This window comes from Filicampus tigris, chromosome 2 (genome assembly GCF_054856515.1).
Source record: "Filicampus tigris isolate MCC_2025a chromosome 2, RoL_Ftig_1.0, whole genome shotgun sequence".
NCBI lineage: Eukaryota > Metazoa > Chordata > Actinopteri > Syngnathiformes > Syngnathidae > Filicampus > Filicampus tigris.
The window spans coordinates 3383672-3408246 of NC_141218.1; the positions used below are offsets into that span (position 1 = coordinate 3383672).

General features: G+C 43.1%; 3 protein-coding genes across 9 annotated transcripts in view; 1 reads left to right on the top strand and 2 right to left on the bottom strand.

The window, feature by feature from the left end:
- Positions 1-2415, bottom strand: part of LOC147150902 (uncharacterized) — a 57045-nt gene extending 54630 nt beyond the window's left edge. For 4 of the 5 annotated variants that reach the window (XM_086023854.1, XM_086023853.1, XM_086023856.1 and 1 more), the window contains exons 1-2: positions 1835-2387; positions 748-858 (exon numbers count right to left, since the gene is read on the bottom strand). In XM_086023854.1, the coding sequence (XP_085879980.1) occupies positions 748-858; positions 1835-1919 (196 nt within the window). In that variant the 5' untranslated portion in view covers positions 1920-2387. Of the gene's footprint in view, positions 1-747; positions 859-1834 lie in introns of all 5 variants that reach the window. The other variant, XM_086023855.1, reaches the window with a different exon arrangement.
- A 593-nt stretch (positions 2416-3008) lies between these two features.
- On the top strand, positions 3009-13710 carry LOC147150904 (uncharacterized). Of its 3 annotated transcripts, none has more exons than XM_086019686.1 (4): positions 3009-3114; positions 3626-3826; positions 8079-8131; positions 10647-13710. In XM_086019686.1, exons 3-4 carry the CDS (start codon positions 8100-8102, stop codon positions 11398-11400), a joined length of 786 nt encoding a protein of 261 aa, XP_085875812.1. In that variant the 5' UTR covers positions 3009-3114; positions 3626-3826; positions 8079-8099; the 3' UTR covers positions 11401-13710. The 3 variants fall into 3 exon arrangements, with proteins under 3 accessions (XP_085875812.1, XP_085875821.1, XP_085875801.1); XM_086019675.1 differs by having other exon boundaries at positions 3031-3114; positions 3535-3826; XM_086019695.1 differs by lacking the exon at positions 3626-3826 and having other exon boundaries at positions 3027-3114.
- rell1 (RELT like 1) lies at positions 13601-24161 on the bottom strand. The gene is made up of 8 exons (XM_086019665.1): positions 23969-24161; positions 22101-22325; positions 18740-18811; positions 17736-17790; positions 16517-16765; positions 15727-15853; positions 14700-14743; positions 13601-14608 (listed from the first exon to the last, which is right to left on the bottom strand). The coding sequence occupies exons 1-7, from the start codon at positions 23991-23993 to the stop codon at positions 14711-14713; spliced, it is 786 nt and encodes a 261-aa protein (XP_085875791.1). The 5' UTR covers positions 23994-24161; the 3' UTR covers positions 13601-14608; positions 14700-14710.
- Positions 24162-24575: the final 414 nt, after the last annotated feature.

The following is a 24575-nucleotide window of genomic DNA, read 5'->3' on the forward strand; positions in this document are numbered from 1 at the left end:
TCCACAGGCTTGGCCACGCCCTTCGTTCGCATGACGGTGAGATCACGTCTGTAGGGGCTGCCCGCCTGTCCTCACGACGCACACATTTCGCCCTGCAGCACCACACGGCCGTGCAATTACCACGCGTGTTTACCCAGCGCCAGGTCTCCACAGGTCACGCTTTGGTCCCTACACTGCGAAAACGGCTCTTTATTTGCTCGGACCCAAAATAGCCGTGTCATTGTCAGGCGTATTCACACTGTGAGCTAGGGCCCTCCCTTTTGTCGTCCCGGCTTTTTCCATCCGGAACGTGTATTCGTAGCAACGGGGAAGCCTCTGACCCACCCGGTTTTTCTCCCACACCTGGAGGCTCCGGCAGGCACAGATAGACCAGTCAAGACTAAACACTTTAACCTTACCTTATTGCTGACTGAAAAATATTTGCACCAAAACTGCAGTGAGAAATTGTGCATAATGTCCACAATTTTCTCAATGCAAAACGTCAAATAACAATAGCAGCCACCACATATTCAATACAAAATGACAGCTTCCCCCCCTTCACTAGCACAGATTTGAAGATGGAAATAAGAAATGCTCAAGGTCTCTATTTCACAGCATGCAAATTTGTCGCCACAAATTCATTACATTAAACATTAAATAAGAAAAACAGCTACAGCAAATTGATTTTCCTTTACGATTCCCTGTAAAAGCACCACATTCATTCACTCTTGTCATTTTGAAAATAAATTACTAAAGGTGACATCTTACCATTGTCGAGAATCTGTGTCATTTGTCTCCAGATGATAATCCTCATCCCACCCGCACTGTGATTTGATTTGCAAGCTTCATATCCCAAAGCGGCCTGTTTGCTTGTTTTGCCTACAAAATGAAACAAATATCAAGAAAGTCAAGTCATTACTTGGTTCAAGCGAGTCCTAAGTCAAGTCATAAAATGTTGCTCAGTAAAACATATGTTGGAGTGATGATAAAAAAAAAATATTTTCCACTGATCCTACCACAAAAAATGCATTATCTCTAAAAATGTCAATAACATTTACATCTCTAAAAATGAAATGAAAAACAACTTATAAAATCAATGTCTACACGCTCATTTAAAAAATGTGTGTTATTTTTTCATACTAACATTTATACGAGTGGTACACTGTTAAGGTGGTGATAAATACTGAAATATGATGAATGAGGGCATAAACATGCATAATCATCAGATTTTAAAAAAAACTACATACATTGTTTCAGTTTCCAATCTGTTAGCAAAATCGAATTAGTGTGTGTAAATGGGTGAACGAAAGGCATTCACTTTGTAGATTGTCGCTTTTTGAAGTTGAGTGAACCTAAACTACTGCACGTCAACTTCACTGAACTGCCACATCAAATATGGTGGATACGCCCACGGCCAGAAAACTACTCTGCATCGATTCTGTTCGCCGATATCGTGCTCTATGTATCGATGTCTATGCTTAAATAATGACTGCTGTTTAAAACGCAATAGTTTTATGATTCAATGTGTCTGTTGTGTCTAATCTATGGGTTTTTTGGCTTTGGTGAGCTAAATTGCCGAGCTAACCTAGCTATCATAGGTTTACTGAGCTATCCTTCATTCCAAAGACTACCGGTGTCTATGGTGTCTGTTCTGGTGCATAGGAGCTACTTTCAAAGTGCACATTACTTTACCTTGTTATTAAATAGTCGTGTCAAAACGAACGGTTCGGACAGTTGTCACAAACCATGCACACCTAGTAGCGTCAATTAGCTGTACTTAAATATTCACAATCACATTTTTTACTGGTCCCAAACCGGTGTTTGTATCACTAGATAAACTGTGACGTTATCTTACCTGTCTCGAGTTTTGTAATGACGAAGTTAGACTTTGCCGTTGTTGTGTCTTCATTCCGTGAGGTGCAAACGATGCGTTTTGCCATCTTATTTTTGTCAACGTCATGGACAAAATAATGAATGAAAACAAATGAATGACTCTCGGAGTTGCTCCGACGATGTTTGTGTTTACGTCACTACTTCACACTAACAGGTGACTCTGACTGGGTTGCCAGTTTGGCGTGGATGAACAAAACCCCTCTTTTTTTCCTTTCTTACTTTCCTCCCTAAAAAGTCAAACTGCGTTAAAATTCAGATTTAAAACTATAGACAAGATTTGTCAAGTCATTTAGTTGAAGTCCAAATCAAGTCGAGTTACTTAGATACCAAGTCAAGTCAAATCATTCCCGTGTTTTTGGCAAGCAAGTCGCAAGCCCTAAAAACAGCAACTCGAAATTGACTCAAATCGAGTTCTCTGCTTACTAGGCAGGTTTTAAAAAATAACTAACGGGGTAATTTTCATAGTTGGGAACTAAATAATAACTCACCAAATCTTTGTTAAAACTTGAAAACAAGCAAACATTTCGTTCTAGTTAAAGTAGGTCCACGCTGATTGGTTGCCACATCTGCACCGTCTTAAAGGTAGAGCACAAAAAATAACCAAATTTGCAATATTGTACTCTAAACCTCTCAAACAATTTACATTATTCAGCTATGACCCTCATTGTCTTAAGCCTTTCTTTATGTGTAATTTATTATTTTGTGATATATATGTAGTTGTTTTTAATCACATTAATAGTAATAAATAAAGTTGAAAGGTGAGAGAGCTCACTTAACTTTCAACATGCACTCTAGCATGATGCTGTTTTCCTCCTCAATGTTGTCATCTTCAAGTCCCAAGAAGGATGCCAGCTCTGCAATCTCTGCCAGTGATCAGGTCACTTAAAAATGCACAACCTCATTTAGCCCCAGTCGAGCAGATGTTCATGCGGATGCAAAACTCCAATTTGGGCCTGACATTTATTTCGGTTCAGATCATCAAGCGTCAAAGACGCCAAGGCCGAACTGTGAATTTCAACACCTTTCAAGTAGACAGCACTGAACAAATTATACACGGCCGATAAGATCTCTGTTCCTTTCGAGGACAACCCTGTGCATCTGTAAACAATGGAAACCAGTTTTTCAGACCCGTCTCTCTTCAGGCACGTTATTTGCCTGATACGAGCACTCAGTTTAACAAAACGCTTGGTCTTCAATGTAGACCTTTTGTTTTATTTTTGTTCGATACACTTCTCGTAAAACGTAAGTACTTGTAACACTCTCTTGAATTTGAAATTAACTTTATGGTTTCAAAATAATGCTTGAAAGTTGGTTAGAAATACAGTAAACAGTAAACACCGTATATTGCGGTTCATTTTTCACCATCCTAGAACTGTATAATGCATTTATGCGGGATTTATTTTTCTTTTGGACAGTGGTATTACAGTTGTAAATCGTCACTCTACTTTTTACACTGCTTGGACAGTATTTTTGTTTAATCCGTTGCTCTGTGTATTTTAAATGTGTTTCTACTGTTTTCAAAAAGTGTTTAAAGACCTTTTTAATAAATTAAATACCGCAAATATTTTTTTAAACTATTTGGTATTGTAAAGGTAAAGTCAAACATCTTGTTTGAAAGCGTGAGTTTGTTTAGTGTGCATTGCCCTTTTATTTTGTGAACAGGAAGCACTTGTGCATCACTATCCCGAAATTGATAGTGGTCCACTCGACTCGTGTGTCATCCGCACTCTTCACACTTGTGTTTGGACTGCAGACATGGGACCGAGGACTCTCCGAGGTGGGGGCGACGTAAACAACTTGATCCGAGGGACGGGGGTGGTTCGCCTCCAAAGACGTTGAGAAGAGTCATCGTCGTTTTCCTTTAAAAACAAACTCAAAAAGCGAAAAAAGCTATATGACAAGTGTGTTGGATACCTAGGGCAAAGTGCCACACCTTCTTCTCGAAGCGCAACAGGTTGGTCCAAAGCTGCTCTTTGAAACAGAAAATGTTTCCAAAACTGAATCAAAAGACGCACCAAGAGATGGAAGGTTGATTTGTTTGTGAAGTGGTCGCAACGTGCAGAAAACGGCGCCACTGGAAATGCTATTTTACCTTAAAACTGCACTTTTGGTATGACCTCTTATTACCGACAAATGAACGGAATTAACATTTTAGACGCCTAAAAAAGTATAAAGTATTTGAAATGCTGGGGTAACTCACAGAAAGTTGTCTGCGTTAAGTATATTGCTCGATAATTATGCATTTATATTCTTTAAGATGAATTTATCAAAATGTGTCGAAATACCTGAAACAAAAACCTTAAATAATGCACACAGCGATTTTCACTTGAACGTTAGTACATTTGGTGTAAATATCAGAATTGTGTTGACTAAGAAAATGAGAAGTATCCTTAGAGAGAAAAACAGGTGAGTAGAACATTGTTTATATCAATACTGCTCACCAGGGAGGCTAATGAGTGATGGGAACTTATTAATCCGAGGGGGGTTGTTCTTTAGCCTGGAAGAGCCGTATGCGGCCTTGGGCTGTGTTTGCACATGTAACCCATGTCAACATTACAACCTGCATGAGCCTCGTCAGACCATCATGCACAGGCCAACATGGCGGGACTCATCTCCGCTCCCACGCCCCCGGTGTGCTCGACTCCGCCCCACGCGGGAGCTTGTTTGACCAAACAAGCCATAGAGAGTGGATGCAAATTCTATTTGCGCATGGCGGGTGAATGGCCTCCAGCAGGATATAAAGCATGACAACACAGTAACTTAAATCCTTTAAAACAAATTGTCATTAAGACAACAAAGATCATTTACTGCATGTGGGTATCTACTGCACCGATCAGGAATCCACAGAGGTGGAAGTAGAAGTTGTGTCAAAAAAGAATTGTTTAAAAAAAAATCAAAGTACTGATTGACCTCATGTACTTAAGTAAAAAAGTACAGTGTGTGAAACATACTAAAGTACAAAAGTAAAAAATAAAGGGTTCAAACGTAAAAGCAGATATTTTCATTTTTTGTGAAATGACTCAAATTTGTTTTGTCTCAGGCTCATGTTAAAGATAAGCTTTTGTATTAAGGCTATTCTAAGTTAATATCAATTAAGCCAATAAGTGGAAATATAAATATTTTATTGCATGTAACTATCAAAATTGTTCGGAAAAGAAATAGTCAAAGTGCAGGTACATGAAAAAACAAGAATTTGTACCCACAACTGGGAATCGATATCACACTTTAGCAAGTCAAAATGCAGCTTTGTTGTTGTGCAATGATTGTTGTTAGATCATGTGTACTTTTTGCAAGTTCAGTGCAAGCTCGGGGGGGGGGGGGGTGTCGGGTGTAGCAGGACTCGAGGTCTGTGGGAGAAAACACAACGGCGGCTCTGTTTACTAAGTCAGCAAGCCGCCGAGTTGCTGTCGATATGTGTTGGCCGCTGGCTAATTGAGCCGTTTCATCACGCTGCAGCCCCAGGCCTCTTTTGGGGAAAAGACGTTCACATGGTTCTATATTAGACCTCCCAGTGGCCCTCTGGTTGTGACATGGGACTCAGTGTTGCGTAATTGTTCGAAAGGCCAGCAAATAGAACAGATATGTTGCAATATTGTTGCTTTCAAATATCCTTTGATCAAAGAGTTAGAACAACATGACTGGTGATGCTAATTATTAGCCCTTCAGTTGCATTTTCTATTGTGTATTAGCATTTAGCTAGCAAGGGCAATTTTAAAGAGGAAGTCAACCCGAAAACTTTCTTTACAAGAATATGATCTATGTAGTCCCACTAGTCTAAACATGGCATTCTGATTGATATTGTGTTTGTGGAATATGAGTTAAGTAGTAAAATCCACCCAATCCACCCTCGGCATCCAATGCAGCCTGATCATCCTGGAAGGGGGATTCCCCCATCTGTGGTCCCTTCTCAAGGTTTCTCACTTTTCCCCAGATGTTTTTTTTTTTCAGTTTTTCCTTGCCATCCTGGGGGTTAAGATCAGGGGATGTCATGTATATGATCTGGTGCATATGTGAAGCCCTTTGAGACTTTCCTGTGATTAAGGGCTATATAAATAAATTTGACTTGACTTGACATTTTTGTCGCAGGTAGGGCTCAGGTAACAACCAATCATGACACAGCTTCAGAAATCAGGTGAACCGTGATTGGTTGACATGAGCAGCTGTGATGTCATTTTCAGTCGCATGGCTAAAAGTGGGTGGATTTTGCTGCTTAACTCATGCACAAATGCAATATTACACAGAATGACATGTTTAGACTAGTGCAGGCACATAGAAACATATTATTGTAAAGCATTTTTGAATTATTAGTTATTTTGAAATATAATGTGAATTTTCTACGGTCCGTGAAAAATAAGTATATAATTGGACCCTGGCAGGAAAAATATTGTGGATCACTGCATTAAAACACACTTTTTAAAGCATTCCTTAGCACCTGATCTCTCTCTTTCCTAGCTAAAGTTGACTGTATAACTGTAAACACATAAAACAAAAGAAGAAACTTTGAGACCATGTCATTTCTTTTAATGAAAGTCCACTAGCTTAATGCTGACATGTAATGTGAAATACAACAGACGAGCTAACGGAAATTAGCATTGAAGTTACAGTAATTGTAAACCTTCAAACTACTACTTGAATCCAGCGAGCAGCACATACAAGCAGCAAGGAACAATACTCACAGGCACATTATTGGAAGCGAGAAGTCAATAGAGCAACATTAGGTTGCAATAGCGACATGCCAATTGGATTATTAAAGCTTAGAAGCTGATAAGAGGCCTGATCAAAGTATGCATTTTAACAACATGGAATTTTTTGCGGAAAAAAACGCCAGAGAGAGTGAGATGGAGGTCCAACCAGTTTGCCCACTTTTCCCATCGCCACTCCCACCATCTCCCCCAGGCTAGGAAATGACAGTTCTATCTACTGGCCACTCCATGCTTGAGAAACAAGACAACAATCTTGTATCTGATTATACAACCCACAATGAGATCAATATCCTCGTTCGAACGGGAGGTCATACTTGCTAACCAGGATTTTTTTTTTTCTTTTTTTTTGTTAAATAGTGTCCTAACATCAAACAGGCCCTCATGTCTTTCTTTGCATATGAAACACAATCCCGATTCATTGGGTTCCTCTGGATTTGAAATCCAGTCCACGTTAAGCTCTCAACAATTTGGCATTTATTGCACCACTTTCTCCGCAGATGAGATGTTTCAATTTCCTGTGAGGAAACTCAGCACGGCTGAAATATGGCCACCTTTCATCCCAACATCTTTCCCGTCATAAAAATGCGGGACCAATATCTGATGTATTGAATGGAGCAGGGAACAAGGATGGAAATTCAAATACGAGTGGGAAGCGGCCGATAGATGAAAGAACGATTGCGCGGACTGAATCCATCATTTCATTGGGACTTTGGAAAGTCTCCAGGCAATGTTTGACGCCGATGATTATTGTGACCGCTTAGGTTAACAATCGCATAAATAGTATTTACTGGGGTTCAACCGATTAGTCGACTAGTCCGTGAGTAGACTTAATTAGTCCGCTGAGAAAATAGAAATCGCGTCATCGTTTAACCGAGTCTTGGATTAAATTTGACTACAAAACATCTTCAGTTAAATATGGGTTTAAGGTTTCTTTTTTTTCGGTGTTCAACACGAATTTAAGACACTTCTGCTGGTACCGATGTACACTTAAAAGATTTTACACATTGTCAAGGACTGCATCGGCAGCGTTTTGGCTTGGAGGAGTGACACCTTGTCAAGTACCGGGAGCTTCCCGTGCTGACCCACAAGCAGCCTGGACGAACCAACGACCTGGACCCACGGACGGCTTTTGCCTTGCAAATCCATGGCTCGGCATCCCTCCTGATGCAAAACAATCCCCTCGATTAGTGCGCCTTGTGATGTGTCCTCACTGCCAATCTTCTGAACAATGAATTAGGCGGAGGGGTATACAGTGTTTGATGTACGCGGTTTTCTGTGACATATATGCCTGTGGGTATCGTTTTATTATCTGAGCTCAAAAACCGCAACTATTACTACTATTGCTAATCGTTAGCATGTAATGTTATTTGGGGCTTGTATTTCAAGATTCATATCAGTAGAGATGCAAAAAAAAGCTCTATGGAAAATGAAAATAACAGAGTTGAGGTTTTTTTTTGTTTTTTTTTTATTCTGCTGATTTTAATGATTTTTCTTCCTCGGCAGCTCCATCTCTCAGCTGGCCAAATGGGGTGTCGATGCTGCCGGATGATGAAAAGGTGAGAAGAAGTTTGGTGGTTGGCAGGTGTCTGTCTTCAATGAGAGCGCTTGGAGATCTATTTTAATTGAACCCAGATGCTGGGTGTCAATCAGGTCATCCGTATCCGGCGTATCATTTCATCATCATTTCATCGCATTTCAAAAGCAAGGCTCTCATAATGATATGCAGCTAAGGGAGAAAGAAGACTGAGCACTTGAGGCACCAGGGCCGAGTGGGCAGGAAGAGGAAAATTACAGTCAGCTGCGCCAAGGGTTATATGCAAATGAGGGGCTTGCTGTAGAATGTCAAGAAGAAATTGTCTCTCTTCATGTCTGAGTGTAATCATGGCCCGGACTTACTCAGGGATTGTCTAAAATAAATCAACTCAGCTCTACTCAACTTTAAATCCAGGTGCAGAAAATACAATGAAAACAGCAGGGGCTCCAAAATAGAACCCTGTGGAACACCATATGACAGGAGGGCGGAGTGGTCTAACACCCAAAAAAAAATCATGCCTGCCAAATAGGATCTAAAACACTCCTGAGCGCTTCCACTGATGCCCCACCTGGTGCTCCAAATGCACCAATAGAATGCTGTGGTCCACCATATCAAAACGCTTGAGTCAGCTCCAACAAAACAGCAAACAGCAAAACAGATGTAATAATTACAAAAAGTAATCGTCATGGAAAATAGTGATAACCATCAGTTATGGCCATATCTCAATATTATAAGTAGTCACACTTAATTTGCTTTAGTGGGCCTTGAGTTTGACACATGGTCTAAAATATTCATCAAATGATGATGGGAGTTTTTGATAGGAAACTAACGGAAGTGCACAATATGTCTCTGCGTCTACCTCTCTTTTCAAAATGTCCTTGAGCCTCCAACTCTTTTTTCTGTTCTTCACCTTGGCACAAGAGGAGAGGTAAACATTAATTTTCTCAGCTTTGCGGGGAGCTTTGTGAAAGAGACGCTTTCAGGGTGAGCGAGCAAGGGAGGTCGACAGAGTAAACCTTTCTGTTTGTGGAGACTCGGCGTGTCCGCTCACCAGGAGGGAGGAAAGAAGCCAGTGCTGGAAATAATTAGAAGGTTGTTGATGAAATGTGGTTGAGAAAATCTTGAAAAAAGAAGACAATTTAAAAGAAAAAAAAAAAAAAAAAGAGGGAATATATTAGTGTGGAAAAAGACACCTGGAGAGGTGCAAGATGGACAAGCTCTGCTGGGGAAGTGAGACTTGCAGGGTGGAGGTGAAAACAAACATGAGGAGAAGGAGACGGGTGTGAAAAACACACCGGGCAACACAGGACATGTTCAAAATAAATCCATCTGCCAACATACAAATACAATATGTGGCGGGCAATGTATCCCCCTCTAAAAAGCACCACTAAGATTATAGAAAGCATCAAGCCATCCAAAAACGCAATATAATAGCACACAGCCGTGCCAAGTACTTCATCTGGAGCAGTTCCGAATCAATATTTATCTTTAATAATGTGACAAAAACCTTCAGCCAGTTCTGTACCGCTCGTCCTGTTCCAGGTCACGGGGAGTTGGAGCCTATCCCAGTTGACTGGTTGCGCATTTAGAGACAGACAACTCTTCTGCTGACTTAGAGTCATATATAAAGGTTGATGTTGGGATGCACTCTTATTTTCGTCTCAAAGCGGAAGTCAACCCAAACATGTTTTTTTCAAGAATATGTTCTTCCCAGCAGGCTCACTAGTTGAAACACGGCATTCTGATTCAATTTGGGATTTGTGCAATATAAATTAAGCAGCAAAATGCACTCGTTTTTTGCCATCTCTTGGGGCGGCCATTTTTATTTTCTGTCGACTGAAAATGACATCACAACTGCTCACAACGGCCAGTCACGGCTGACCTATTTTCTGAATCCGAGCCGTGATTGATCGTTGTGAGCAGTCGTGATGTCATTTTCAGTCGACAGAAGACAAAATGGCCGCCCCCCGAGAAGGCTAAAAATGAGTGGATTAACACTTACACCACAAACGCAATATTTATCAGAATGCCCTGTTTCAACTAGTGGGCTTTCATAGAACATATTCTTGAAAAAAAAATATGTTTGCGTTGACTTCCAATTTAATCCATTGCCAAGGTATCGGACCCAGACTCAGTCAGGGCAGGTACTCAAAATCTCGGACTCGGGTGTGATCGCGGCATTACTAAACGTCTAAATCTCGATCTGTGCAGATGTGATTTTTCTAGTTGAAGTCGGCTGAAACAAGTTTTGCTCTGACCAACCAATCGGAGGACGGAAAAATGCCGACATTATCCAGGCTGGCCCTGTGAGGGTGGACTTGCAATCCGGCTCATTGTAGAAAATAGTTGAAGTTACATGGGCCAGCGCTACTATTTCTGAAGGCAGATTAGACTGAAAGCCACGAAATGACGAGAACGAGAAGTGGACGCCCGCCGCCACTCAAACTATATAAAAGACTTCTGTCATCAACCCAAAGCGCATCTGTAGAATGAAAAGTGAAAATTGTGCTGATGGTTATTCCCGTCTTTCTTCATAGCTACATCTCCGACCCCTCAGCGGCCGTGGATGTGAGAAAGACCGACTCCCTGTACCGAACACACCACCTCTCGGGTGGGGGCCTCTCACTCAGCGCCCACCGCTCGCAGAAGGAGGACAAGGAGGGCTTCCACAACCTTGCCTACAGCATCTCCAGCGACAGCAGCCTCAGACTGGAGCTGGACAACAACCACGTCAACCACAGGCTGCACTCCGTGCCTCCGCCCAGCAACCAGCCGCACCAGCAGGCCAGCGCTCCCCCGGCGGAGGGCGCGCTCTACATCATCCAACCGGACCCTCTGGGGCCGCAGTGGGTGATACAGGACAAACGCCACAGTCAGGTGCCGGTGTACCCCGCTTTTCAGGCCTACGACAACCAGAGGGTCTTGGGTGGGCTGAGACCCTGGGACAGCCCCGTCGCCCGATGCGTGACCGCCAACGGGAGCCTGTCGGCCGACGAGGTGGACGAAGGCGTCGGGGGGACGCCCGAGTACCCGTGCGACACCGGGGACGAGGAGAGCGTCTTGTCGGTGGACATCCAGACCAGCAGCGCCAGCCTGTGGTCGGCCGACACCAGGGACGAGCGCAGCTCCAAGGCGGCCGACGTGTCCACGGTGGAGAGCGGCATCGGCGTGACAAAGAGCGAGGATGAGGAGGATGAGCCCGGCAAGGAGGCCAGGAGCGTCACAGACTCCATGGTGGCCGAGGCGCTCGCCGCCCTGGAGGCCGCCACGGCCGGGGAGGACGCGGAGTGAGTGACTTGCCTCGTGAAGGCAAAGCGTTTACAAGGTGGATGAAGGTTTGGAGCTGAAGAGGCTGCCGCAAGTGTGTCAGCACTCCACAGTCATCACAAAATCTCAAACCTCAGCATGGAGTCAGCGTTTCCCCCCACTATATCTTCCAGAATTCCCCTTTTTAGCCTCATCGCTCCATCCTATTTTATTCACATATATTTATATACGGTATGTGAGAGCAAAGACCCACCTAAGAACACATTTCTTCCTAATAACTTTTCCCCAGTGTTGCCTTCTGGCTCGTGACATCACCTCACGCTTGATGATGAGCTGGTTGAGGCCGGAACTTTGCACAATTGAAGAACTGAGCTAACATTTTCAGCCATCTTGTCTGAGCTCATTGACATATTAAGTGTGCACTCAGAGGGATGCTGAATATGATCGTGGCCTAAAACACTGCACCAATAGTTGGTCACAAGCAGGTGTTTAGTTGGCTTATGCCTTGGGCTGGCTCTGCTGCCCAAATGAGGCTGCTAAACTGTGAGCGCTCCACTCTATAATGTCATATTCTGCTTTTTTTTTTTTTTTTTTTTGTGTGTGTTAATGGACCACAGAAAAGCTTGTTGACTCCCTCCAGCTTCACCGTGGGACTGGTTGCTCGCCACCGCAGCCGCTAATGAGCACCTTTGTGCTCTCACACTGCCACTTGTATCACATTTGAACTGCACGTTTTAAGTAGAGGTGCAACTATTGGGTTGGAATCGCCACTTGAATTCAGCCTTTGAGATAACGGCGGTACAGAAACATCCGCGACCTGTCAATTTGTAACTCCAGGGAGCCAAGTGGAGAAGAGGATACATACATACGAGGAAAATTCAAGTAGGCTTTGTCATCATTTAAGGACAAAACTGTTTAAAGGGTAGCGTTAAAAGCGCTAGCAAGGTTTGAGTGTAGCCTCACTTCAATACTAAGCTAGCATTACCGCTGCAAACAAGCAGATGTGAGCCACGGCTGCTATGCTGGCAGCATCCATTCATAATGGAGTGTTCCTAAAACATACAATGTTATTGGTTTGCAACTTGATTTTTGGCAAAGAACAAACAATTACAAATCCAAAAGGTGATAAACATACCTGTTCAGCAGGAATGCTGCTAATTTTGCATTGCTTCAGAATCCACCGAGCTTCCGTTTGCTAGTCTTGTGTCCAGTTGTTGGCAAACAAGCAATGGGGAGTGAGTGGGATATTCCACGTTAGATTCAGCAGAACTCCTGAAGCAAGGTAAAAGGTCAGGTCATATGATTTGACACATGGTCAGCCTCTGGTCGTTTTTTCGTCTGTGCGGTTTTCTAAGAAGTACAAGATGATCATAGTGTTAACAAATTGACAGGTGGCAGATATTTCCGCACCAGCGGCAGATTGAGCCATGAGGGCGACCACTTCCTGCATGTTAACCATGCGCCGCGGCTGATAAAGAGCAATTGTGTGCGGCCTTAACTAGGTCCATTAGCCAGATACATGTGTGGTCCCCGAGCTGTGTACGCCTGCCTGCCTGCCTAATATGTTTGTTTTTCTCAAGGCTTTGTTGCCATTAATGATGTCACCCTTAATTGTAGCACACACACACATTTCCATGTCTCCGAGGAGGACAAGAAAAACACGGTGGTGAAAAACATATGCGCCTCCCCCCCCTCACCGACCCCGACGGTGTGCTCACTCAAGTTAAATATTACATTCATTTCAGTGGAAATTGCATTTAGCCATGTTGCTGAAGCCAGAGGCAAGATGGTTTGTTTTCACAGCCGTTAAACATTGACTAGGCTTTCCCCACTGTCACCATGGTTGCTTGAATAATTGAACACCTGAGAGGGGAAGAAAAAAAAAAAACGCTCATAAATGTGCATTTTGCACAAAAAGATTGGAATTATTGTCAAAGGTTTATGCATGATACCCACTCGTGTCCAAGAGCTCAAGTAAACTGCCTTACGTGCGCAACCGGAGTCAATATTTGCGGTTGTGCCTGCGCCTGGCCCGCCCCACCGGCGGGCTGACGTGGCTTTGTGTGTTATGCAGGTCTGGTCCAACCACCACCACCGCCGCCACGGTCCAACCACCGACTGTCCTCTCCATTTTACTGCTATTGTGACAAAGCAAGTGCTCGAGCATCATTCACAACGGCGTTCGAGGCAAACTTTTAACAAAGCACACACTCATGACCGGAAATATGTCTGCTCTGTGTACATTCCTCTTTATTTCCATATTTCTTTTTGTCATTAAATAAAAAACACAGCAGAAATATACAATAAAATATATGGAATACATCCAAAAACTGATGTGATGATACTGATGCTATGAAGAAAGATTTTTTTTAAAAACAACAACAACAACAACAAAAAGGCTTTAAAAGGTGAACAACCCCGAAAGAATGAGAGAAGAGGTAGACGCTTCAGGTCACTGATGTCAACGCTCTCTTGCTTTGGTATCACTTCAGACCTTCAGCCAGCATCAAACACTCGGCTCAATCTAACATAAAAGTCAAACCCAAGACAGGAAAAAAAAAAAAATGGAATGGACTAATTTTTTAGCACAAGTGTCCTAACATAACAATAAACCCTTCACGCCGATGAGTAGGAAGGAAGGTACCTCATACTCATGATAATAATAGTAATAGAGGCTAAAAAAAAAAGAGATAAGTGCATTCTAAGTATGATGTAGACGAAAGTTGAGAAAATACAAATAAAATGAAACGGTGAATAGCAACAGTAAAATGGAGCCTTTTCTCTGGCTGACCTAATGTGACATTTTTGAAAATGTTTCACTGGCACATAGAAGCTATTCAAGCTTTGTCAATGATATACTTGCACTAATTGATATATTCCATGCTGGGGCCCGCATGATTACGACAACTTCATCTTATTACCCCCTACGTCCTTGTTTCCATCTGACTGGTGGTACCAGTTAAAGAAGTCCAATTAAATCAAAGTAGATATTGGCACACACTTTTGCTTCCTGCACCATATTAGTTGTGCTATCGCACCTCTTTGGTGGGGAGGAATTAAATCAGAAAGAAACACTTGCGTTTCTCCTCCGTCGCTGGAAAATAAGAGGCTCGTGTGACTGCACGTTGCTGGTCCCATCGGGGAAGGGTGTGGGGGGTGCACGCACTGATATTGCTCTCATGTGTGGACGTCTGCGTCGGGAGGCTTAAAAGGTATCTCCTCTTCGGAAAAGCTGCAAAGAGCAGTAATTAAAAAAAAAATTAAAAAATTAAATTAGCCGATGGAGGGTACGTGCTAAGTAGGAGATTCAGTTCAGTAATTACCTGGATTTCTCTCATTTCTCCTTATCCAAGTTGTCTTTCTCCTCCTAATTTAACACAAAAGCAAAAGATACAGATGGGAAAAAAGGACAAGACTGAAGGTAAGGCAGCTAAAAATTCTGGGAGGGGTGTAACTTGATTACTAACGAGTGTGCAATGGGAAATTTACCAATCTCAATTAATTGGCCTGAAAATATTTACTTGGCAAAAATACTTTCCAACAGTTTAACTGTTATTTTGGTATGTTCTAGTTTTCATACGCTTCGGTTTTGAAGGAATTTTTTTGTCAAAATTTTGTCCCAATTCTTTTGCACACATGCAGAAACAAAAAATGCGCAAGTGGACATTCCATTCCCCCGCCAATTATTATCCAAAGCATTCTGTAAGTTGTGTAAAAAGGATTCAACAGACAGCAAGGCGTATTCCACAACGCAAGCTTCAATGAACAACCCTCCCGGTCGGCAACGCTTTTATTATTTCCTATGGGAACTATTACTTGGGCTTTCGAACGACTTGGTTTTAGTCAGGTTTTCCGGAACAAATAAATAAATAAAATAATATTGAGGTTCCATTGTATCAATAATGTATCATCTGTAATGTTCTATGCAGGCCCAGTAGTTGAAATATGGCATTCTGATTAATATTGCGTTTGTGGAATATTAGTGAAGCAGTAAAATCCACCCCTTTTTAGCCATCTCGCGGGGCGGCCATTTTGTCACTTCTGTCGACTGAAAATGACATCACAGGTTGTTACCTGAGCATCTGTGATGTCATTTTCAGTCGACAGATGTAACAAAAAAATGTTCAACCCCAGAGATGAAAAGCATGTGGATTAACACTTATTCCACAAATGCAACGTTTATCAGAATACCTTGTTTCAACTGGTGGGCCTGCATAGAACATATTAATGAAAAAAATATGTTTGTGTTGACTTCCCCTTTAAAGTCCTTTCACTAGATTGTATTTAACCCGTCTATACCTCTTTTTTTTTTTTTTTTTCTCATTACGTAAACAATTCCTGGACACCAACCTCCTGCGACTCAGACACTGTCCGGCTATTTGACGCAGCATCCTCGGATGGGACACTCCCGTTGGAATCTGCGACGAGCAGAATCCGCCGTTCCCGGGCAGGTTTATCACACTTTGTCACACGGAACCTGAACGGGGAAACAAACACGGTCGACATAAAGACAGTGCTTTAACTGGTTCCCAGTATGCATTTCCAGTCGGGGGACAAATGGCGCATAAAATGTACGGCGTGATTAAAGCTGATGTCAACCCAAACATATTTTTTTACCAGAATATGTTTTATGCAGGCCCACTAGTTGAAACAAGACATTCTGATTAGTATTGAATTAAGTAGCAAAATCGACCCGTTTTTTTGCCATCTCGGGGGGGGGGGGCGGCCATTTTGTCACTTCTGTCGACTGAAAATGACATCACAACTGCTCAGGGCTCAGGTAACGACCAATCATGGCTCAGCTTCAGAAAACAGGTGAGCTGTGATTGGACCTGAGCAACTTTGATGCCGTTTTCAGTCGACAGAAGCGACAAAATGGCCGCCCCTGAGACGGCAAAAAAAAGGGTGGATTTTTCTGCATAACTCATATTCCACAAACGCAATACTAATCAGAATGCCTTGTTTGAAATAGTAGGCCTGCATTGAACATATTCCGGAAAAAATAGGTTTGAGTTGACTTCCGCTTTAAATCATGTTGTTTGACAACATTAGAGACTTTTTTGGGGGGGGGGGGTGCTTGAAGGTCTTCCCTCAGGTTAAAATTTGATTGAGCGACAGAATGGCACGGCATGGCACGCACCTGCCCACGGAGAGCACGGTGACCTCGCCGTGGTGGCTGCGGCGCTGCTCCACCTTGCGGGCTGCCGGCTTGCTCATGAGCGGCCACTTCTTCTGGCTGCAGCGCGTGCAGATGTTCTTGTGGCCGCCGACGCCGCCGATGGTGTGCAGGTGGTTGCAGGTATGCTTGGCTGCCCCCGGGGGCGCTCCCGGGGATACGGGGGTCATGGGAGGGGAGGGTGTGAAGGGGGAAGTGGGGGTGATGGGCGCACTGAGGCGGGAGAAAGCAGATGGCGCTTTGGTTTTCAGTCGCACGCTATTCCGCACCAAGAAACTTCTTGTCGTGTTTATTTATGATGCCTTTTTCCTTTAATGTCATTTTGCACGTAGCTTCAAAGCACTCAAACTTCTAAAGATTCACAAAACTCAGGATCTTGTCATTTATGTCCCACAATCCAAAAATTCAGAGACTTCTGAGTTCTGACCTCTAAGAAGAAGCTGTTGCTTGGTTTTCTACCTCAGCAGTTGGTCGCAGTGCGTTAGACATGATGGTGCGCGCTCACATATTACATCTGTTCACAACGGTGAGCCACAGGGCTCTTTGTTAGGCGGACTTTTATTTCCAAGTCAAAGTGTGTCAAATGCAACATTCGATCGGTATGCAGATGACACCCTCAAGTACCACATGTCTTGCGCAAGCTGTTGAAAATTACCTGCAAAATACATTTCAGGTCATTCAAAATATACCGCATGAGCTGACGCTTGTTTTAAACATTCCCCAAATTCCATACGTTCCACTACTTTGTAAAAATATGACTCCTCCTCCTCCATTTGTTGATCCATTCCAACTGCAAGTGTACATTTCAACAATTCGACAGCAATGGAGTTCTGCTTCAGATCTCCAGCGTTCACATGCAATTTCTGAAGAAATTGCTTTCTCTAGGCTAGCAAAGATGCTGGTGCCAGTAATGTGATGCGGTGTGATCACAGAGCATGTGCATGCTACATTTTGAGAAATGAGGTCAGTATCAACACATGAAACAAAAAAAAAAAAGGGGGGGCAGTGGGGTGTTGAGGACTTACTCCCCAACCCCATTCACAGCTGCCTGCTCTCAATAAAATCTGTGCCAGAACAAACGTGGCCTGATAGCCTCTTCGGGCTTTCAAGGAGGATTATGCTGCCATCTAGTGGTAGCACTCAACCACAGCAAGGTGATGACAATAATTACAAAAAAGCTTACCCATCAGAATCAATGCTGTTGTCATGAACCATGGCTTTTAGGGCATCCGAGTTGGCTGAAACAGGGGGAAATATGGAAATTTATCGCCTCCATAAAACAAACAAACAAACAAAAAAAAAAACAATAATGATAGCAGATATTTCCCATCACCAGAACATCTGCACACACACAAATGGCTGCGGCTAGCATGTTATTTGTGGTCCATTGTAATAGCCTTTAGCTTAGCATTGAGACTGCCTCTTTTGCCACGTTTACATTACGGACTCTTGTGCTTTAGCAGTATGCGGATAATCCCCAGAGATGCGAGTGTGTGGTTCAATACCGGGGTGCTTTTATTTTGAAGGCCATACTTTACAGGCCGCAGGATGTTTTGCGCTGACGACGCCCCCAAAGATCGCATACGTCTTCACACACGATGTACACAGGTTTAGATTCACATAACACATATTTTTAAACTGTAAAAGGGTAAGGCCAATATGTTCGTAAACTTCTGAAATGCCAATCAAGTGTTTGGGAATCATAATAAGTGATTTATTTAAGATTCAAACGATTAATATTGCCAGTTTGTAATCACTCTAGTGGAGTTGAGCAGACAGATGTCATCACAAAACGTCAAGTGTCATCTTTCAGCGATTCCACACAAACGCCCTGAAACGTCTGATGTGCACCTTATCAGCCTGCAGCATTCTCTTATCGCCACGCACCACACTGGGCTTCAGTAGGACACGCGCGCCCACTGACGCTTATTCGAACCATTTATTTTCCGGCACGACATCGTTCCAGGGCTGTGGTGCGCTGCTATTGGCCACGGGAGCTAATAAAATGTTGAAGCATTGAGCCACACAATCCATAAATGGCCCATTGAGATCTGGCAGGATATTAACCGTCAGCGGTGGCTCTTTTTTAATTCCAAAAGCGCACACGCAGGCAACCAATCATCTTCAAATATATAATACATGTTTTAAAAAAAAAAAAAACACACACAAGAACCCAAGGACACATACCTTCATTTTTCATGATGAAGTGGATGATCTGTCCCACTGTGTCATTGTTGTCACTGAGGGTATCATTTAACTCTGCAAGCATGGAGGGAAAAAAAAAAAAAAGAGGAACTGTATCACTTTGGATTGGAGATCAGCAAAACTAATGGAGTAGAAAATAACAATTAGGGCGTTGATCGTAAGCGAGACAAATGCCAACACTTTGGACGAGTTTAGGAACTTCATAGTCCAATGTGCGGTATAAGCACACGTGTTACATGAGGTAATTGAAAGCGTGTGTGTGTGTGAATGTGTGTGAAAAAGCCGCCAAAATTCAACTCGAGCCATGTGGCAAGACAGCGCTGCTCACAGAGTTTCAGAGTGCTACACCTGTCAATAAATGATTTTACCACCAAAAGCCCTTCATCAGTCTTGTTTTGGTTGTTTTAGCGTTTAAGGTTCAAGCCAAGCTTTTGTAAAAAAAAAATAAAATAAATAAAAAATCCCCAAAAAAAGAGAAAAATCAATTCTGTGGGAAGAGGGGAAGTGAAAATGCCAACAGTGGTAAAATTAACAAGTACAATAAGTATTAAAACAAGGGATACGTTATACAGTCCACTCCAAAAGTATTGGAACGGCAAGGTCAATTCCTTTGCTTTTGTTATACTGTATACTGAAGACATTTGGGTTTCCGATCAAAAGATGAAAATCACACAAAAGTTCAGACTTTCATCTTTTATTTCATGATTTAACTCTGATGAATTCAGAAATTTACAAAACCATTTTTTTTCCCCAGGCAATATTCAGAAAAATGCATCCAAACTAAAGCCCGTATCCCACTGAATGGCGAACGTTTGCGAGTTTTGGCGACGGTAGCGGATATCGATTGTTCGTCAGGGTTAGTAAGGGTTCGTTTCAAAGGCGCAAAGACGTTCGCCATCAGTTTTAATGGCCGCCAACTGATTTTCTTGAAAGAAAGGCCGTTAATACTTTTGGGCGAACGTTTGTGACCTTGAACGGATCCCGATGAGAAATCCACATTCGCTAACACACTTTCATGCGACAGGATAATGACCCCAAAGCACTTCATGTTGAAGGAAGCAACACCCTGATCAAATCGAGGCTCGCAGGTTTGACGCACGTGTCGCAAGGAAGGCCGATGCCACCAAATATGAAACGTTATTCACTTTGAGGTTCATTTCATAATGTTCTAATCCTGCTGCTCACTTAAAAAGTGGTTGGCGTCGAACAAAAGTTGCTCTATCCTGAATTGTTTCACACACCCAAATGTAAATAACAGCTGGAATTCTGAATATTTTTCTCACATTCATCTTTTCATCAGAAACCCAAATGTCTTCAGTGTACAACAAAAGCAAAGGAATTGACCTTGCCGTTCCAATACTTTTGCAGGCGATCGCAAGTATTGTCAAGCTATCCCGCTTATTTGAAAAATCTCACTCTCAGCCGTGGTGAGCAAATTGTCACCGTGGCTCCTCAAGACGGCGGACGCAGCAGAGCCTGCGACCGCTCGTCTGTTTTTTGCTTGCTCTTCATCTCAAACACTAACACACTGTGCAAAAAAAAAAAAAAAAAAAAAAATCCTCCGGAATGCGGAGCCCAAAGCCGAACGCGGCCGTGTGATATGCGAGGCCCGCCGACTGACGCGTTCTCACGCTGCCGCCGCGCATTCATTCGTAGCGCCGCAGAATTCAAAGCGGGAACGCGACTGGGCGCGCTGAATGTGAGACGATTGTTGCGCCACAGTTGACCCCGAAGAGAGGGTAGTGGGTCCATGTGAAACACTGTGGGGGTGCGGCCAGATTCCAGGAAGTGGCCCGAGTGGGATCACAAAGTGAGGAAAGGCCTGCATTAGCACAGAGTCAACATGAAGATTCATGAAGTGCAACTATGAAACTGTTTACACCAGGAAGGAACCAAGAGGATTCATCGACTCAGCGGCTCGCATGACCTTGTCGTCACATGCGCCGCAGCTGTCACGCAGTGAGTGAGCCAATGGAAATGAAAGGCATCTCTGCCATGAACTAATCAGTGGCATGAATGCACTTCCTGGTGTTCAAAACAAGCCTTGTAAGATGACAAGTCAAATATGCAAAGACGAGCAGGCGTCCTCCACACGATCGCACGTCACGCCAAGTACAAAAACTTTTAGCTCTACCCTGTATTTCTTTTGTCAGCCGAAAAATCTGCAGCTTTCGTTTCAGGCTCTGGTTAGTCAGTGCTAGCAAAGCTGTGGGAGCATGTTGTTTTGAGAACATAAACATTGAGCCAGTGCTAGCTGGCGCCTTGTTTAATAAAGTGGAAGTTCAATCCAAAATGTTCTTGACAATATGTTCTGTGCGCCCCCAAGAATCATAACACGGCATTCTGATTCATACTGCGTTTGTGGAATATGAATGAAGCGGCAAAATGCAGGCATTTTGATCCATTTCAAGGGGCGGAAATTTTGCCCCTTGCTGTCGACTGAAAACGACATCATAGTTGCTTGGGGCTGTTTTCTGAGTTTGGTCAAGTGAGGTTGGCAAGCTGAGCCGTGATTGGTCATTACCCGAGTCCTGAGCAACTGCAATGTCATTTTCAGTCGACAGCAAGTGGCAAAATGGCCGCCACCTGAGATGGATCATAACAGCTGTTTACACAAGCGGGGACACACAGAACATTTCATTATAACCATTTTTTTTTACTTGATTACCCTTAAAAAATAAATAAATAAAAATTACTACATGTAAAATGATTGTGTGCGCAAATATTTTTTTCCCTCCATTGTGCCAAGTTACCAAAAAAGGTAATGAATATAAATGGCTGTGACAATTATTTTCATTCATACAGTAATGACTTCATTAAATACAATTAAACCTTTTTGTCACACTGCATCACTTCAATTGCCATTGTGCTGCTATTTTTGATCTGCCCGCCTTGGCCACCTGGGCCAGTATAAGACACAAACTGCACACTGAAACATCGCAACTCCTCTGGGCTCATCAGTACGGCACTTATTAGATATTCTTCACAGAGCATAAAGAATATATGAACGAGAGCACTGCCGGATTGTTCTATGCACTACCATTTGCATTCAATCTGTTGTTTAAGGGTTACAGCCCCACAACATATAAGCTAATTAGCATTAGCATTACGATAGTGGACTGAAAGTTGCGGGTTTTAAATCCACAAAGTATAATTCTCTGTGTTTAGTGTTTAGATTGAGAGTATCTAGCAACCGGGGGTTTCATTAAGCATCTTGAAGCCTCTGTTTTGAAAGATTATTGCGAAAGGAGTTGGTTTAAGCACCATTGTACTTTTGCCACTTCCAGTGCTATTAATTACAAATACTGTACTTGTGTGTACATCGGTTACTCAGTTTCCTCACCTCCGCCCAGTTCCACATCCTTGGCCTCTCCTTCACACTCCTCTTCCACTTCATCCGGCACCTCTGTGGTGGTGCACCGGTAGCCCTTACTCTTGAGCACATGGCAGATGACCACCCCCAGCAGCCCCAGGAGGAAGAAGACAGGCACCAGCACAAAGGCCGTGTAGTCGGGGTTGCTCCCCCCCTCGGCCCTGTCACCTTTCCCGGAAACGGTCGTGTGATTGGCTGGAGGACGAAGGGAAAGCGGGACTGAGCGAGGGCAGTAACCTGATACTCAAACCAGAGAGATCCGCGAGCGGCACAATACGGAGGTCAACAGCATGGATGAGTGCAACAAAATCAGTGCATCCCCCCCCCCCCCCCCCCCCCCAAAATAAAAACATGTAATGACCACTTCAAGCACTTCACTCCAAAATGGCCCATGACAAATAAATTTACGGAAAAAAAATAACTGCTTACTAAGGATGTTTGATACCACTTTTTTCCCCCAGACCTATACCAGTGTGAATATTCACTCTTTGAGTACTCACGATACCTGTAAGACTTTTGATATATACAATTTCAATTGACAAAAAAACATTTCAACAAAGACCTTTCTTTCTGACAGATGATGATTCGCCAAATGTGTCAAGCTGCTGCAGTATAACACCAACTACTGTCGAGGAGGACTTGATGTCAGAGTTATTATTTTTTTTATTTAAGTATCGGTGGGTGGTATCGGCAGATTCCAAGAGAACCTGATAGCTTAAAATGAGGCCCATTCCTACTGCTTACATAAATTACCTATTCTACTGCCCACACTGCTTTTCTCACCAATAATCTTCCATCTGTGCTAGTTGACTCGCGTGTTTTGGGATCCTATGTAAGCATTTGAAACATGACACTAATTTTGACCCGTTGATATGGGACATCTGGCCTGCCTAAAAAAAAATTGGTGGAATTTTTTTTTAACTAACCAGCCAAAAATGTTGTGAAATAATGAAGTTATACCGTTATACTCAAATTTAAAGGTGTTTTTGACCAGATTTTTAAAAGGTGATACCCACAAAAACATTATTCAAAAAGCCATTTTTCCCCACGCAATACGTTCAATTTCTCAGGAACACTTGAAGTGGTCTATGCAAACAGACTTTGTATTTTCAAAGATTTTCATTTTGCTCGGTACTATAAGCAGGCTTTTCTCTGCTTGCAAACTGACTCACATATGTGCGCTTCCATTGTTGCACTTGCATTAACTTTATTCAGATTAGCACAATTGTTACTCGGTGGCCCTCCTGTGACCGATGTGTCATCAGTGAGTGTGGTGTAACCAGCCTGGACATGTTGAACCTCTCCCCCCCAAATGTGCATTAAAATGTGTCAAGACATGGTTATGTTCTTATCAACAACCGACACAGGAGTGCGCGCATTGATCTAGTAGTTGACCTTTAGAAGTCCTGCTTTTAAAGAATTTAAACAGGACCTTCATCTTCCAAGACATCGAAGACTTTCAAAGCTCAACAGTACGTTTAGTCAGGAAACTCACGCAATGATCCAGCACCATCAACTCCTGCTGTATCAGGGATTGATCACGAGCTTCCCTTTTGTTTGCAGAAATATTCAGCGTTATGGGAGTCACAATGCTCGGTTTAAAGCAGAGCAAAACACGCAAGAGCAAAACAAAACAAGATGCACAACACATATGCCCAGTACCGTTGCATCTTGTCATTTCCAAGAACTTTAGGAATACAGCCGCAAGAAGAACTTTTTCAACAGCGGGGCCATACTCCCTGCGCCACGATTCACCTTTGCGGCATCGGAGGAAAATAAAAGCAGGACAGGCGACTAACACGGACACCGAGCACTTAGCCTTCATGTCGGACACCTACCCGTGACCACCAGCTGGTCGTCCATGGGTGGAAGTGGCGGCGGCGGCGGCAGCAACAGCTGGCCGGGATGCTGGTGATGTTTCGAGCAGCCTAGCCTTCGAGCTCCGTGGTCACACACGCACAACCAGCCTAGCTTGAGGAGGGACTTTTTTTTAATCAAACATAAACGCACTTCCTGATTCCAGAGCGGCGGACACGCCCTGCTCTTAAAGCTACATTCACATTTTGGCAGCCACGAAGTCGACAGGGTGAAAAAAAGGAAAAATGGGGAGGGGGAGCATAATTTCATTGGCAGTCTGGCTCTCCATTTAACCTCAATACTGTATGGAGCGTTTGTTTAAAATGACACAACTTTCGTAGCAAATCAAGAAAATGTGGTAACGACTCCAAACACGTCTGCTATTCTGTACAAAGCAGGTACATAATAGTTCATTACTTATGTCCTACAGCACATAAATTTACCAACCAGCAGGTGGAGCCAGACATCAACGTACAGTACTATAGTCTGCCAACTATGCACTACAATACTGTATTAATACGCACGTTGCCGAGAAATCATCTTAAAAGCGATCAATTGTATTCATATTTTCAAACAAAACAACACACC